At 40.9% G+C, this 15241-nt stretch overlaps 1 protein-coding gene and 1 long non-coding RNA gene across 4 annotated transcripts in view; both read right to left on the bottom strand.

Moving 5' to 3' along the window:
• On the bottom strand, window positions 1–2068 carry LOC133393274 (uncharacterized). Its single transcript, XR_009766064.1, has 2 exons — window positions 1363–2068; window positions 1–1287 (listed from the first exon to the last, which is right to left on the bottom strand). It is a non-coding gene; the product is annotated as an uncharacterized LOC133393274 (long non-coding RNA).
• Window positions 2069–12833: 10765 nt separating this feature from the next.
• The window catches only part of LOC1279799 (rho GTPase-activating protein conundrum), a 57077-nt gene continuing 54669 nt past the window's right edge, over window positions 12834–15241 (bottom strand). For all 3 annotated transcript variants that reach the window (XM_061656397.1, XM_061656399.1, XM_061656400.1), the window contains exons 9-10: window positions 14572–14731; window positions 12834–14496 (exon numbers count right to left, since the gene is read on the bottom strand). In XM_061656397.1, coding sequence (XP_061512381.1) covers window positions 14371–14496; window positions 14572–14731 — 286 coding nt within the window. In that variant the 3' untranslated portion in view covers window positions 12834–14370. The remainder of the gene's footprint in view (window positions 14497–14571; window positions 14732–15241) is intronic.

Here is a 15241-nt window from a genome sequence, read left to right as displayed (position 1 = left end):
TTTTGGATAGCAAGGATAGCAACTTTATTCGATAACAGATGGTAACAGTGAACTTAACAAAAGAGAGGTGTAAGTATCTTGAACCTTGTTGAAAGGTAATGTAAAAGATCAGCAATTGGTCACCCTCAGTTTTTGGAGTAAAAGTAAATGTATATGTAGTAGCTTACAAGCACCCAATTAGACGACCTAAATAATATGTATAAAGAATTAGGTAAAATAGTTTTCGTTTTGATTTTTTGCTTACGCTTAAGCAAAATTAATCCGAAATTAAAAGTAAATTGCGAGAAAAGCCAAAATATTGAGATTTATAAAATTGAAAAACAATACATAAAACTTAAAAAAAAATAATAATAAAAAAATTTAAAATGAACACACAAATATACAAACAATACGTTAATGTGTGCGTCCAAAAATATCTTTGGAAATGCGTGAGGAATTCCATACAAACAACAATCCCAATCCCAGATCTTCTTCCATTATCATTTCTAGCTTCTAGTGGCTTCGATTCCTGAGAAAAATAAGTTTTTTCGATACAAGGTAAGTTGTATCCAGACTTCAAATAATGCTCTTTCTAAAGTTTTTCTCTATCAATCTTTGATTCTCACTCTCTCTCTGTCTCTCTCTCTCTCTTTCTCTCTCTCCCTTTCGATTTTTCTCGCTCTTTCTTTTTTTTCTTTCACTGTATTGCTGTTGCTGTGTGAATGTCGAAATGCTGATGCAAGATATTTGTTTCCAATGTACTTGAGTAAGGAAATGGTAAATCTCGATAAATGTCAAGATAATTTTTATCATAGAATTATTACTCAGGAATGATTGATGCAAGTTTTTACTTTCTCTTCAAACTATGCTTGTGTGTGGGTTCTTTGTTACTCCTGTTGTTTCCTGTTAATAGTGTCGGAAGTGCAGGATCCTCGCAATTTCGTTCTTTGCTATCCGTAGGAATTTTAAGTCATGTCGATCTATAACAGATTTCCGAGACAGTCTAGAACTACCACACGGATAGCCACTCCTTGTTATTGGGTAACGGTGCGTATGGGAATCGATTCCCATACTTTTGAAGATTATTTTTATAATTATTAATATGATTAATAGCGATACTACATTCCACACAATTACGATCCACCGAGAAAGATCGGTTGCTTGCTTGTTCCCTTGATTGTCTTCGTCCCTTGGTCGATTTTCTTCCGCTTCTCGGAATTGATCTATGGATTGGACGATGGACACACGTGCATGCAGCACTCCTAAGTTAACCGTTATAGATTCGAAATGAAATGAAATGCTTAATTGCTAAAACAAGCAAGTCAAAAAAGGGTTACTTGAAGGGTTTAGGATTACATTATTTTCGTCGTTCGCAACACTCACCTAAGGTAAATAAATCAAAATACCAAAAATTATAATCATAATTATAATTAATGTCCATATTACAATCCAATCAATTATAATCGACTGAGAAAGGCTGGTTGCTTGCTTGTTTCCTTGATCGTCTACGTTGTTGTTCCCCGGGTTGTGGACTGTTACATTGGTTGACTCTGTCTCTTGATTGTCTTCGGTATAGTTCAACGGGCCTTGGATTGTACGTTGTGTGACTGTGACGTTGTTTGACTCAGACAGACGTTGAATCGTTTCGACAATGTTCGGCTCTTCGCTGATCGGGCTTATCTCTTGCAATATGGACACATTTTGTGTGACATTTTCAACCATGACTGGTTGTTGCTTCTTGTTTCCCTTTAGGATTTTGGCTGGAATGGAGGTGCGCTTATTGATTTCATTAATTTTAGGGAATGTTTTGTTCAACCATTCCAAAAAAGGATGTGCCATATCCATGAGAAGGCCAAACTTTGATTTCATGCTTATGTCCGATGTTGGTTGTTGGGTGGTTTTATACAAATTGTTGATGAAGTGATCGGCAACGAAACCAGTTTGATTACGTGACAACCCATCAATATTGAATGGTGCCCCAGAGCCGTACGCCACGAATGCGACCAGCACAATCGGCCAAAAGTCCCTCGCAGCTACCATCTTGGTGATCGAGAGTAAACTGTATAACTGTATTATCGATACTTGTGTAGCCTTCTGCAACGACACGGTAAGATGTTGGTTATGAGTTTTTCAATGAAAAAAAAAAGAAAAAAAAAGAAAATAAATAAATAAAAACGCTTGGCAGCAAAATCTTGTAGCGACTATCAGCGACAATCAACAAAAATCAGAAATGCGACTGTTCCTCCATATTCTAGAAGATGATAACTGCTCGATCTAGAAAACAGCCTAGAACGAAGGCGATCTAAAGCCCGTGCCCTATTTACTGCAAAGCTTATAGGGAGGGAAATTGATTCCCCAGATGAATGAACAGCCTAGAACGAAGGCGATCTAAAGCCCGTGCCCTATTTACTGCAAAGCTTATAGGGAGGGAAATTGATTCCCCAGAAGATCCACGCCCCAGTAAAGTTTTTTTTACTGAAACGGTTCAGTGATCGAATATTTTACTGGTTTTCAGCATAAATGTCATGTTTTTACTGATATTCAGTCAGAACATCAAAACACAACAACGCGGATTTGCTCATTATGAGCAAAAAGTTGATTCGCTAGGCGCAAACAGGGGTGCCGATAATAATTCAGGTGAGATTTTGGTTTGCGGGAAAGAATTGACGTTTAAAATATTTGCTACAATTCACTGTGCTTGCCAAAATTTCGTGGTTTCTGTGAGCACTTAACGAACCATCAAAACTTGTTCCGGCAGAAAACAGTATAAACATTGTATCAAATACCATAAAACATGGATGAATATGAACTGAGGGACTGGCAATCTTTGCACACCAATAAAAAACTCAATTAAAAAAAATGTTTCGTCACTTTTTGACCGCTACCAACTACAGACTGCTACCGAGTTACGGGGTTTTTGCGTTCCCGAGGAATCCGCGTAACTCGAATATGATTGTAAGTTGAATTTCACAGAACAGAACATTCGGGTATTTTTGGCCTTTAAGAGGATTAAATTTATTATGAAAAATGGAATTTATACTGCATTGAATTTGATGTGTAAAATTTAGCCGTGTAACTCGGGAACAGACTGTACTGCAAAATAAGTAATATGAGAATGACTTAACTTTGATTTCAGTAAACGAGCTGTCATTTTAGAGAGCATGGAGCATAACTGAATGCTTGAGAAAACTTTATTTTTAATGAAAAGATTGCTGAATTTTCATCTAAAAAAATCCGTAAAATTTTATTGAACTCCAGTAAAAAAAGTCGTTTTTGTATACATGACGACACGCCCAGTGTTTTCCACAGCCGCCCTCAAAAGCAACCTCTGACACGGCAAGGATGCTGTCTGTTTATATATAGCGCGCAATACGATGCGGCGATGCCACGAACTCCGCGTGTGCTAGTCGTGTGCGTAAATGTTACAGTATCGAAATCCTGATTTCGGTGATACGATAATGGTTTTAAAGAGTTGTGTTGAGGGAAATTGAGAGGAGGGAAGGGTGCTCAATCACATCACTTTGCTGGTGGTGGTCCATGGTGGTCCGATATACACAGCGTAGCATGTCTATTTTGTATCTGGTCGGATAGCCAATCAAAATATATGAGATAATGATGACGACACACAACCACACACACATCACAAAGCAACCTTTCACTTTATCCGTGCAAATGTGATCACGAAAATAAACCCGTTGCGCACTCTTAACATTTATTGCAACGATAAATACATTACTTGATTACCCGACATTACCCGTCTTAACACCTCCACAGAAGCCTTCATCGATCAGAACTTCCGCCAACCCTAGAAAAAGGGGGGAAATGGGCGGTAGGGAAAGATAAGCAATGACCTTGATGTCTACGTGCCATTTCGAAGTGCATTTTCCAAACCAGTGACGCATATACTCGGGCTGTTTACGACTCAACATATACAACACGTTAGCACGCACCTGAATTATGAAGCTTACATGCTTCAAGCTTACAATGCTTACAGAAAGGTGAAGATCGCTGGAAAAGGCATCTGAGAAAGCGAAATCAAAAACGACATAATTGACGTGCCTGCACTAGAGACCCCTCCACCCCAACGACAGCACAAAAATGCACTGCCCGACACAAAACGCTCTGGCTGCGCAACGAGAAACGGAACCGCACCGCCCGTAACTAAATTTTGGTCTGGGTTTCTTCTCTATCCGGGCACTTCTTCACTTACCACGCACTTGACTTACGCCACTGCTCGACGGAAGCCGACTGTTCACGGCGAGTTGTTAAGGCGTACTAATCGGACACGATGGTACGATCAATGAGATGACGATTCTGCGAATGACAGCGAGTGATAAGAAAGTAATGACTTGTTTTGGGTAAAGTAGCACAATTCAGTGGGCACACTGCCCTAAGTGTGCTGTGTGCACAGTGTGCACTCCAATCTCTGAGCACAGTGTGCACTTTTCGCACAATGCGCACTTTTTGCACAGTGCGCTCTCTGAGCACAGTGCGGAAGTGCTAGCACATATCTTCACCATTAACGTAAGAGGGATAGACTTATACCACGAACGTACCCGACAGGTAAGCATGCTTCACTTATCAGGATCTAAAGGCAAGAACAAGGCAAAAGAGGCACAGAAAAGCTTCCTCGCGCCTACACACGTCCTTTAGATGCGTTGTCTATGCGTCTCGCTCGGCACTTTTTGTATAGTGCGCACTTTTCACACGATGCGCACGTTTTGCACAGTGCGCTCTCTCAGCAAGTCTGAAGTGTGTTAGGAGAGCGTTGTGCGAAAAGTGCTAGCACTGTTCTAGCACTTCCACACTGTGCTAGCACAGTGCGCACCTCAAGCACTGTGCAGCGCTGTGTGCACAGTGCGCACATTTTCTCTTTACCCACCACTAGTAATGACGTCTCATCACAAAGACCATCAAAACACTGATGTGAATGAAAAATAATTGTCTAAATAATTCAATTGTTCCGTTTCACCAAAACACAGACACAGATCGGAGTTAAATTAGTATTTTAAATATTGATATAATCTGTTCCCGAGCTACGTGGTTCTCGATTTGTGCTATAGTTTCGGAACAAATTTACAAAAAAGGCCTGGGGATGCTGTTCAAGTCCCGATTTCGCCAAACGACTTATTATTGACCTTGCGTCCCACATCGTATCAATCCTTGTAAGTTACCTTCCGCAAACGACACGGAACGAGGTGTGTGAAACGAAAAAAAATCGTGTATGGTGGGTGCCTATCTTACGCGAAAGAAACGCGTGGTTTGCGTGTGCAACCCCAATACATTGAAACTTTCTGCCGGTATTTGTTGCCGTCAAGGCCAATGATAACCGCCCAACTGCTGGGAGTCGGGGAGACAGCGGCCTTTCCCTTTCTGTTGCTTCGGCCTTTGTTCTTCTGGTTTTGGATTGGATAATTCCAATCCGTGCATTGAGTAACAATGCACGCACAAAAACAGAGCAAACACACATGTCCGGCGGTGCCGGAAGAACACGAGGGGTTTAGGGGAGATAACCCCTGACTACCTCCCTGTGTCTCCATGGGCGGTGATTCAGCAGGTGGGAAATACTGTAAGTCAGTCGGTCAGTTCGATTTGTTTGTTTTTATTCGTTGGTGTTTGTGAATTTGGGCGTGGTGTCTTATCTCGGGGAAGCGCTTCAGGGCGATAACAACATCGCTGAGCCAGCATGCTACGGCATGAAACTCGTCAAAGCGTGTAGAACTACAAACGATTGAGAAAACAGAACGTCTACCAGTCTCTCTAATTGATTTGCATCGCTTGATGACATCGATATCATTGGCAAGACGACAGCAAAGCTGTGTGAGGTGTACAAACGCGAAGCATCAAAAATTGGATTGAGGTGCGACGAAGACGAAGTACCTGCTTGCCGTAGATCCAGACCAACTAGAGAGCAGTGTATTAGTTGACAACAACAATCTGGAGGTGGTAAAGGTCGAGGTCGGTGTTCTGTTCTTTTGGGACAGATCGAATAACGAAAACAGCGGCGAAATCCGGAGACTTTACCATCTGTTAGTAGAGCTAGAAAACTTCGGGAGAGATATCGCATATTAATTCGCCCAGCGACCCTCTGTGGAAATGAGTCTTAGACTTTTCGAGCGGATGATGCAAACGCTCTGGGCGTGTTTAGCGGGGCATGGAGTGAACAGGAGATTCGAGCATGTTATGAGGATGCCGGACTCCTGGCCTATCATGAAGGTGTCTGAAGGTGACCCTCAGGTGAGCATGAGGTGCAGGGGAGCACAGCAAGCTCAATGGCTGAATTAGGTGAAGCAGGGCCAGGTGGAGATCGTGTGTCTACATGGATGGGAGGCTGTAGTCAGAAACCGAGCATCCTGACGGGAAAACCAAGCCAAATTAAGAAAAAGAAAGAAAGACAGCAAGATAGAGAGAGAGAGAAAAAGAGAGGGAGAGAGAGATAGAGAGAGAGAGAGAGAGAGAGAGAGAGAGAGAGAGAGAGAGAGAGAGAGAGAGAGAAAGAGAGAGAGCTACTTCTTAGGGCATGTTTTTCCAGGCCACAAATCACAATGTTTTTAATTCCTCACGTTTCTCTTTCATGAAGAATCTTTTTTAGAGCGCTCGCTTCGGTGAAGATAGAATCAGCTAAGGAATTCTACTCCCTCCACCCCTTCAAGTTAAATGGCGAGAGGTTTTTCCCTTAAAGAATTCCTACTCCTCGTGTTGTATTTCTGTCCTGAAGTATCCTACATTTCTCTTTTAAAGAAGCTTTAACTTTCTGTTAATTGTACTAATTTGTACTTAATTGTACTACTAATGAAATGTATGAATGAAATCAGCTGGCATGGTGGATTGGATCAATAGACCATTGGGGGGAAATTGAACAAGCGTTATCGGGTTTTTATTTGTGTTTATTTTGTCCCCTGGGCACTCCAATAAAAGTGCAAAAGGAATCATCATCAAATACTCCGGTTATAAAAATTGTAAACGAAAATCGCTCATGCGAACAGAGAAACATAAACAAACCCAAACTGGCACCTAAAGCGTTAACTGACATTGCCCACTGCTACAGCCGGTTCATCCATATGGATTCAACGATGCCACAGCTCCGCTCAGACTACACAACCACTAGTGCATAGTCGGGTGACGTATACCCCACACGTTTCAATGTCCCATTTATTTGCACTCTGCAGCCGCCGCTAATATACAGCACGCGATCTAGCTCGTGCCAGTGTGTCGTAGGTCATGGCACTGAAATTCGGAACTTTTTGGCGCGGGTAATCTTGACAGCACTTAACGAGATAACGTATCAACAGACCGCTACGTAAAAAAACGCTCGCGAGTTGCGTCTGCGCGAGTGTAAAGGTGGGTGGGTGTTGAACGGTTTGCATAGGCATAACTTACAAAATATATGTTTAAAGTAGAATGATTTATAATGTTCAACATAGTCCTCAAACTTTTTTGAGTTTGTTTTTGAACCTGTGACGCATATCATTTAATGAGGTTCACTCGCTGTTCGATTTCTCATTAAAAAAACCCTTGCTTGCTTGTAAATGTTTAAATTAGCTAATATTTACAAGCTACCGAACTCTTTATCAGACCCTCCAGGAGTACCAAGAGCATGTTCGATGACTTCGATAGATAAAGAAAGCGAAACTACCATTTATCTTCCTGCACCAGCGTCGGTCCATTAGAACCGAGTGCAGCGTGTATGTATGCACTCATACATAAAACAACACGATAAAGGTCTCTTCTTAGACGGTAGAGGGAAAGAGGTGCGATGAGGCGAAGACATTATCGCGCAACGATAAACCTCGTGTGCCAAGTCGGCGGCGCTTGCATCACCCCTCGTTACTACGCAGCTGGTAAACTGGTAAAGCTGGCGACAAGAAACGGCAGGACACAAAATATGCCACGTCGAATGCGCAAATGCAGCGAAGTGATTCCGAAACCATGCACCCATCAGCAATGGGGTTTATTTAGGATTGTGCAAATTACCGAAATTACAGATTACCGAATTAAGAACAGATTACCGAATAAAACTGGTTCGGCGCGATGCTCTATTGACCCATTCCAGTTTATTCCATTCGCCAAGTTCGTTCACAAGTAGGAAAATACCTTGACCTTTGATAAGAGAGAGAGAGAGAGAGAGCGGAAGAAATAATAACAGCAAGAGTCGGTGTGGATTTGCTCGAGTGGATGGGAATATTCCTCGCACAAGAAACACGCCATCGTGGGGATGGGGGCAGGTATTTATAAAAAGATACGGGAGAGAAAAAAAAAGTTTTATTCCGCTACACTCGAGAGGGCCAGTCTCATTTTTTGGCACGACGCTAATTTGTTTCCGATGTTTCGTTTTCGATTTCAACCCTTCTTCAGTACACCAACACTTTGATTTACGTGAGACGCTTCAACTCAAGTGCTTTTGTTTATTTGCTGCCGGCAATAAGCGAATAGCACAATTTCAAATAGACTTTCGCTGCAATTTTTCCACATACAAAAAAAACACGCTTTTCTTAGATTTTATTTATGAGGAAAGTCTTACCATAGTATCAAAGCGCTTTACTGACGTTTGCTGGTGTCAAGCGTGTGTGGCTCTATTAGCGTCATGCGTGGATGATGACACAATTCAGAATGTTGTACATTGAAAAAATAAAAAATAAAAACAAAAACTAGGCAAAAAGCGCAAAAGCTTCATTCGACAGAATTGAACGCAGAATCGCACCACAATCGTACGATGTTACTTTGCATCGTCACACCACGCCACCCAGAGTCACCGCACCACCACTTCATGTGCTAGCGCGATGATGCTGCCAAAGTTCTATTCCCTCCAAATGGAATACGCTTCTTTTCCGTTTTTCGTTTTGTTGGCTTTGCTCTTCTGCTAGCGTTTCAACGCCGGTGTCGGCGGTTTGGAGCGCGGGCGGTACGGTGCCGGCACATCGTACGATTGCTATATTTGATCAAAATGCGCGCGTTTGTGCACTATTTCCTACGAACAAACACGCATGTCGACGACTCCGAGCGCTGCGCGATAGTCTAAAGGCGGCCATTAAGCCTAACATTTTTTATGGCAAAATTAAAAAGTAAAGTACTACAAGTTATTTTAAAACTAGCACTTATTGGCTAAATTATTTTGTCCAAGGTTTTGTGCTCTTCTCTTATGTAGTGTTCTTGCGGGTTTTTTTTATGAATTAAAAGACTTCTCTAAAATAACTTTATTGTGATTAATTAAATAGTTACATAAAAATGTTTTTATAATAATTTCGTATCGAAAAATTGGCCGTTTTATCCTTAAACATAAACGAAATCATATGAGTTCGTAATATAATTGTCTCTTTCTCTTTCATAAACGTTCATTAAGAACTCAGTTATGTGCATCAAGTCTAAGAAGTTATTTTCCTTTTTTTCTTTAAAGTTGGTCATATGTCATGTTCATCGACCATTCTTGACTTGCTTTGCGTTTTTCTTTGCACCTCTTTCCACTATTTTATTTTTGAGCACTTTTAGGAGTTTTTAAGTGTGCAACAATTGTGTTGAGACGTTATCAACAGGATTCTTTCTTTCACCCGAATGTACAATAAATATTAGATACACAAGCGTTTTTTAAGCAACGTTAGTTTATTGTAGCTAAAAAATCAGTCGCTTGGTTCGGGGATCGGTGAAAGAATGGCTAAAGATCGTAACCTTTGCCACGTTCGGGAATTTGCGTGCTATCAGGACTGCTCGGCCCGATCGTTATCAGCACGACTCCACTTCGATAGTGTCCTCTATCGGGATTGACGGAAAACACCACTGTACCATCGAATTGACCGTTAATATTTGCTTTTAATATTTAACACTGGCCCCAGTGTTTGCGAGCCAGGCAAACACTCTTATTGGTACAATTCGATGGTGGCAGTTGGATGTTTTCTTCACGACCGCACATACTTTTGGCATTTTGGGGTAAATGCCTGAACTATCCTTTGCTATTTTTCTTCTAGCTCTTTTACGCCTGAATATTTTCTTGCGCACTAATAGGTTGCCATCCCCTGCCTGGTTGATGTGCACTGCATGACCTTTTTGTTCCCCCGCTAAAAATGGCGATTCACTTCTCGCTAAATCATTTGCCATGATTATCCAAAGCAACTTTAACAACACAACACATATTGAAACAACATATTTCATATCCATTTGGCGAAACGTAATCTTTTCGCATAAACTATTTAAGCACTACGAATTAGTCCTCTGTATGGTTCACTTCTCCTGCTGCAAGTTCACTTCAGCACAACTATGCTCCGAATTTCCTCAGGAACTTTATATCGCTGGCAACGGGTGAGATGCGCAAGGAAACGACACAATTAACTTAACTTAATCCGTAGTCCTTTTCTTAAACACGCGCGTAATCCTTATAACATATTTCCTCGCACAGTAATTTGTCTTGTATTCACTTCAGCACGGTGATTCCGATTTGCCTCAGGAATCATTATTAGCCGGCAACGGGTGAAGCAAGGGATCACAATGTGGAGAAAATTATTTATTCGAAAGCGAATGATTTTTTAGAATGTTGAGACGTTATCAACAGGATTCTTTCTTTCACCCGAATGTACAATAAATATTAGATACACAAGCGTTTTTTAAGCAACGTTAGTTTATTGTTGCTAAAAAATCAGTCGCTTGGTTCGGGGATCGGTGAAAGAATGGCTAAAGATCGTAACCTTTGCCACGTTCGGGAATTTGCGTGCTATCAGGACTGCTCGGCCCGATCGTTATCAGCACGACTCCACTTCGATAGTGTCCTCTATCGGGATTGACGGAAAACACCACTGTACCATCGAATTGACCGTTAATATTTGCTTTTAATATTTAACAAATTGGGTTTATGCAGAGGTTAAAAAATCAGTATTTTTTACATTATTCGTAATTGGTCTGCAGATAGCAAAATACAAATACTTTTTTTTATATATAATAATGATGTTTACTAGGCACGGATTACATGCATATTGAGATTTTATCTATCTCAAACATATGAAATATGTTGTATGTCCATTATGAAATGGACGTGTTACTTCACAGTTAAGTGCACCACAATTGAAAAATTACCCTTATTGTTAAAAAAAAAACAATAAAAAAGGATGTTTGATATGCATAATCATTTTTTTTTAATGAGTAAAAGCAATGTGAGTGTTGGAGACCATCAAACATTATAAAACATAAAAATACAAGCCACAGTTGTATCTGTGAGAAACATATCCTTTTCGCGACGCTTGTGCAAGATAAGAAATTATTTAGAAAACTTACAAACCAATGGTAACAAACCCCAGTACCCTGAGCCAGTACCCCACATTTCGTCGATGTGGCACGCTGAGTGCTAAAAGTTTTTGCATTCCTCCGAAAAACAAATTCACCTCCGTCGCGCAAACACGTTTTCTCCGCCACGCGATGGTGCCTCTGTGAATGATTTCGTTGTTTTTGTGTGTTTTTCCGTATTATGATATCCTCTTCAGATTTGTTTCCAAAATCACATCAACAATGTCGTTGCCACTGGCTGCCAACCAGTGTCGTTTCAATTAACGATAATTAATTTTTTGCCCGCTACTAGCTCAATTTCTGCATCTGCATCTCTCTTTATTTCCATTTCGTTCTGTGTTTAGGAGCTGGAGGGATAACATGAAATGCCGGGATTGAGCTTTGTCGCAAGTGCACTTAGTGTTATGTTGAAATACCATATGAGACGATTTAAATTGGTGTCATAAGGGGTTGTGACTGGAAAACGTGCTAATAACAGACCTACTAAACTAAACCAACACACCATGACTGAGGACATATCTCCGGTCCCTAAATTAAAAATGAAGATGAAATAAGTTATGGTGAGGTTTTTGCAATGTGGAGTAATGACTTTTTTAACAAGATAAAAAAAAACTCATTCTATTTTTTCCGTTAGAGTACAATTCAGTCGAACATCAATCGAGCAATTTTAGCCATACTTTATTCGAAATTCTTCCTCCCCGTCAAACATTGCGAGGGTTGCAAGTATTTTAAAAATATTTTAAAATATTTAGTTTTTATTCATTAATTCTCGTTTTGCTGTGTTATCTGTCGAAAAGATCACTATTTAAATTTTTGTGGATTTTTTTAAAATAAAATCTCAAAATTTAGGTGTTTAGTAAGCTATAATTTGCAATGTTATACGTGCTCTCGGGGTGCTATAATTATAACTGCTAAAACTAGCGGCGAAAAAACTGCCTACGCTCGCAAGCTCTTTAATGCGAGGGCTCTGGGACGGTGAACTTGTATGGCGTGCGAGCCCTCGCAAATCGCTGTCAATTAAATTAAAAGTTAACAAGTACATTGTTTGCGTATAGTAAAACCAACGCTGTAACGCGTATGCCATGCATAACATTGATAGATTTTCGCGCCAAATTTTCAAATCCCGCTCGAAAGTTTTGCCAAGAAGCTTTCATAGCTCTCATGAGCTTTTAGAGCTTTTAAGCGTTTCTAGTGGCATGCAAGCTCTGCGTGAAGCGTTTTCTATCCAGAAGAAATATTTTATTTGGAAATAGTAATCAACTCCAATTTTTGTTCCTTTATTTGGATTTTACCTATATTATGTCATTTATTAAAATTCTTTTAAATATGAAGAGCAACTCAATAACTATGCCAAGATAAGTATCACGATTTAAGAATAAAAAGCTACCACGTGTGAATATAATAGGATTTCGATTTTTGAGCATTCAAAATATTGATAATCGTTAACAAATATTCGTTGTATAACAATTATACTTATCATTATTTTTCATACTTCAATCATTATTAAAAATTAAAAAGCTTCGTGAAATACAATAGAATCGTGCTAAATCAATCTAAAATGCTTCCGACTGTGAAATGAAAAACGCAAATTTAATGAAATTTATACATCTTTTATTAGAGGCAATATTATTTTCATCACACTCACACACCATTTACGTATCAATCCTATACACACACACGCGCAAAGGCAACTCTTTTACACACAATTTAATTTTCGAAGTAATGTTTTCCATCGTCTGTTACACATTTATAGCACTATGGGCCTTAACTATACTAAACCACCTGCTCTCTTCTAATCCTCACTAACACACCTATGCTATGCATTCCTACTGCACCGAAAGCATCGCCCCCATGCGAAGGTATAATAAATATTGCCGTTGACTAAATCTGCGCACTATAACACTGCCCTAAACTGTGCGAAGCGTAGCGATCGTTTGGAAGAGATGGTGAGGCCACTTTTCCACCTCATTTCTCTCATCAATTTACAGCAAGCGTGCGGATCATATTCTATGCGGATTGATGATCCACTGTGCTATGGTTACGGGCTATGTATGTGATCGTGCGATCTATGTTGTGTCCGTTGTGTTTTATTTTTAAATCATATTGCTTTCAGCTGGAACCTGTTAAGGCTAATGGAGTGAACGGTCGTCAGTCTAAATTTAACCTGCCCTTTCCGCACGCGGCCACTGGAACCGATTGAAACGAATAGTCGAGTGACATTTACGACGTTACCCGTCAGACGAAGATCTTCTCAATCACCTTCACCATGTGTTTTGAAGGAGCAAACTCGAATCGTTTCCAAAATTAGAGCACCATGAAATAGAGCTAAAAAAAAACCGATCCAAACGTGCACATTTTTCCCACTTGTATTAGGCAAAACGTTGAGACACTCCACCCTCCATAGTTAATGAATCATAATACGGACGCTCGCTTTCGCTGGGGTTTCCAATATGCCTATTTTTATCTTTCCGGCCCCTAAGGAGCGCACGCTGGGAAGTAGAAAAGCTTTAAATGCGCTGACCCTAAACACGGTTTAAAATACTCACGCAAAAATACTATCGCAAACCTATGTACAAACGCTCTATCGTAAATGTATATATGTATGACCAGCCTGAAGAATGCAGGAAAATAAACTAGCACAACAAACAAAACTCAATACACACAACGGTAAGCAAGCGACGAACGTGCCAAGCTTTCCTTAATTAATCTATTTCCGGCTGCCGCAGTTGATCATTGTGCAAACGGATCACCCTGCAAAGCACCGGACCTAACTGACCTGTAATATACCAAGCACCCTCAGTCGTAAAAGTCTTTCCCGCGTGCGTCCCAGCCGCTGTTCCTAGTCGCCTAATGAGGTAATGCGGGGGGTAATGGAGCGAGCACTAAGGGACACACAGCCGCGGGGAGAGAACATAATACCGGTCGGGTTTGTTGCTAAACATCTTTCTTAACTAACTAACTCTTAGCAAGTACGCATGTCTGTTTATATATTAAGTATGCATGTAAGTGGTTTAGCGTTCGCTTTCTTGGGTTTGACGACAACGATGTAAAGCTTGATGGTTGGTAAAGCATCCCGCACGTTCAGCACCTTCCGCTGTCCCGTTCGGGGGCCGGCTCCGCACACGATCAGATCACTAACCGGTGGATGTGGTTGGTGTCGAACACAAAGTCACCGCCGCTGTTCGCACTTCGGTTGATTGCGATGATGCTTCCGCTTCCGTTTTTGGCTTTGCGCGTTAGCTGACGCTTTGGCTGCGGGTGGGGGAAGAAATGGAAAGGAGTTTGTTAAGTAAAGATGCTTGAAATTGCACTGTGCTGATTGCTTACCTGTCCATTTTTGTTGATCATCTTGCCCTGCTCGATCAGGCGCTGCGGCACCAACCACAAGCTGTCGGACATGGTGATCAGCACGTTCGTCAGATGGCAGCACTGGGCGGCCATGCGTACCTGCGCACCGATATCGTTCTTATCCGGTGGATGTACGAATCTGTAAGCGAGAAAGCGAATGAGTTACAATTTATTGTATTAATGTCAATTGCTCGGCCACGTTGGCTTAAGGCAATAGTAGTCTACTAACTAAAGCGTACAATAATACGGAAGTAAGCAAAGGATGAAAAAGAGAAGGAATGTTGAAATCGAACAGATCTAAGGCACTGTTAAAAGACGAAAGAGATCTAAAAAATGGGAGAGCAAAACGTGTACGGCATATAGGTATGTGGAGATGAAAACGATAATGTAAGGTGCGACAAGCAGAAGAGAAAGAGCATCGATGCCAGCCACAAAAGAAGCCTGAGCTACCGAGAGGCGGTGTTCCAGTTTAGCTATGCCTAATAGAGCGCTTCTGTCGTCATACTAAGGGCATTCAAGTCTTGTAAATCGTTTCTGGATCCTCTCAATCCTTTGGATCAGAGATACTTGGACAGGAGACCAGATGATACAGACATATTTCAATAAGGATGGGACCCAGCAACAATAAAGAGACTTAAGACAGAAAGGA

This window comes from Anopheles gambiae, chromosome 3, assembly GCF_943734735.2.
Source record: "Anopheles gambiae chromosome 3, idAnoGambNW_F1_1, whole genome shotgun sequence".
Lineage (NCBI taxonomy): Eukaryota > Metazoa > Arthropoda > Insecta > Diptera > Culicidae > Anopheles > Anopheles gambiae.
The sequence above is the reverse complement of the archived record's forward strand: the minus strand, read 5'-3'. Positions and strand labels throughout refer to the sequence as shown.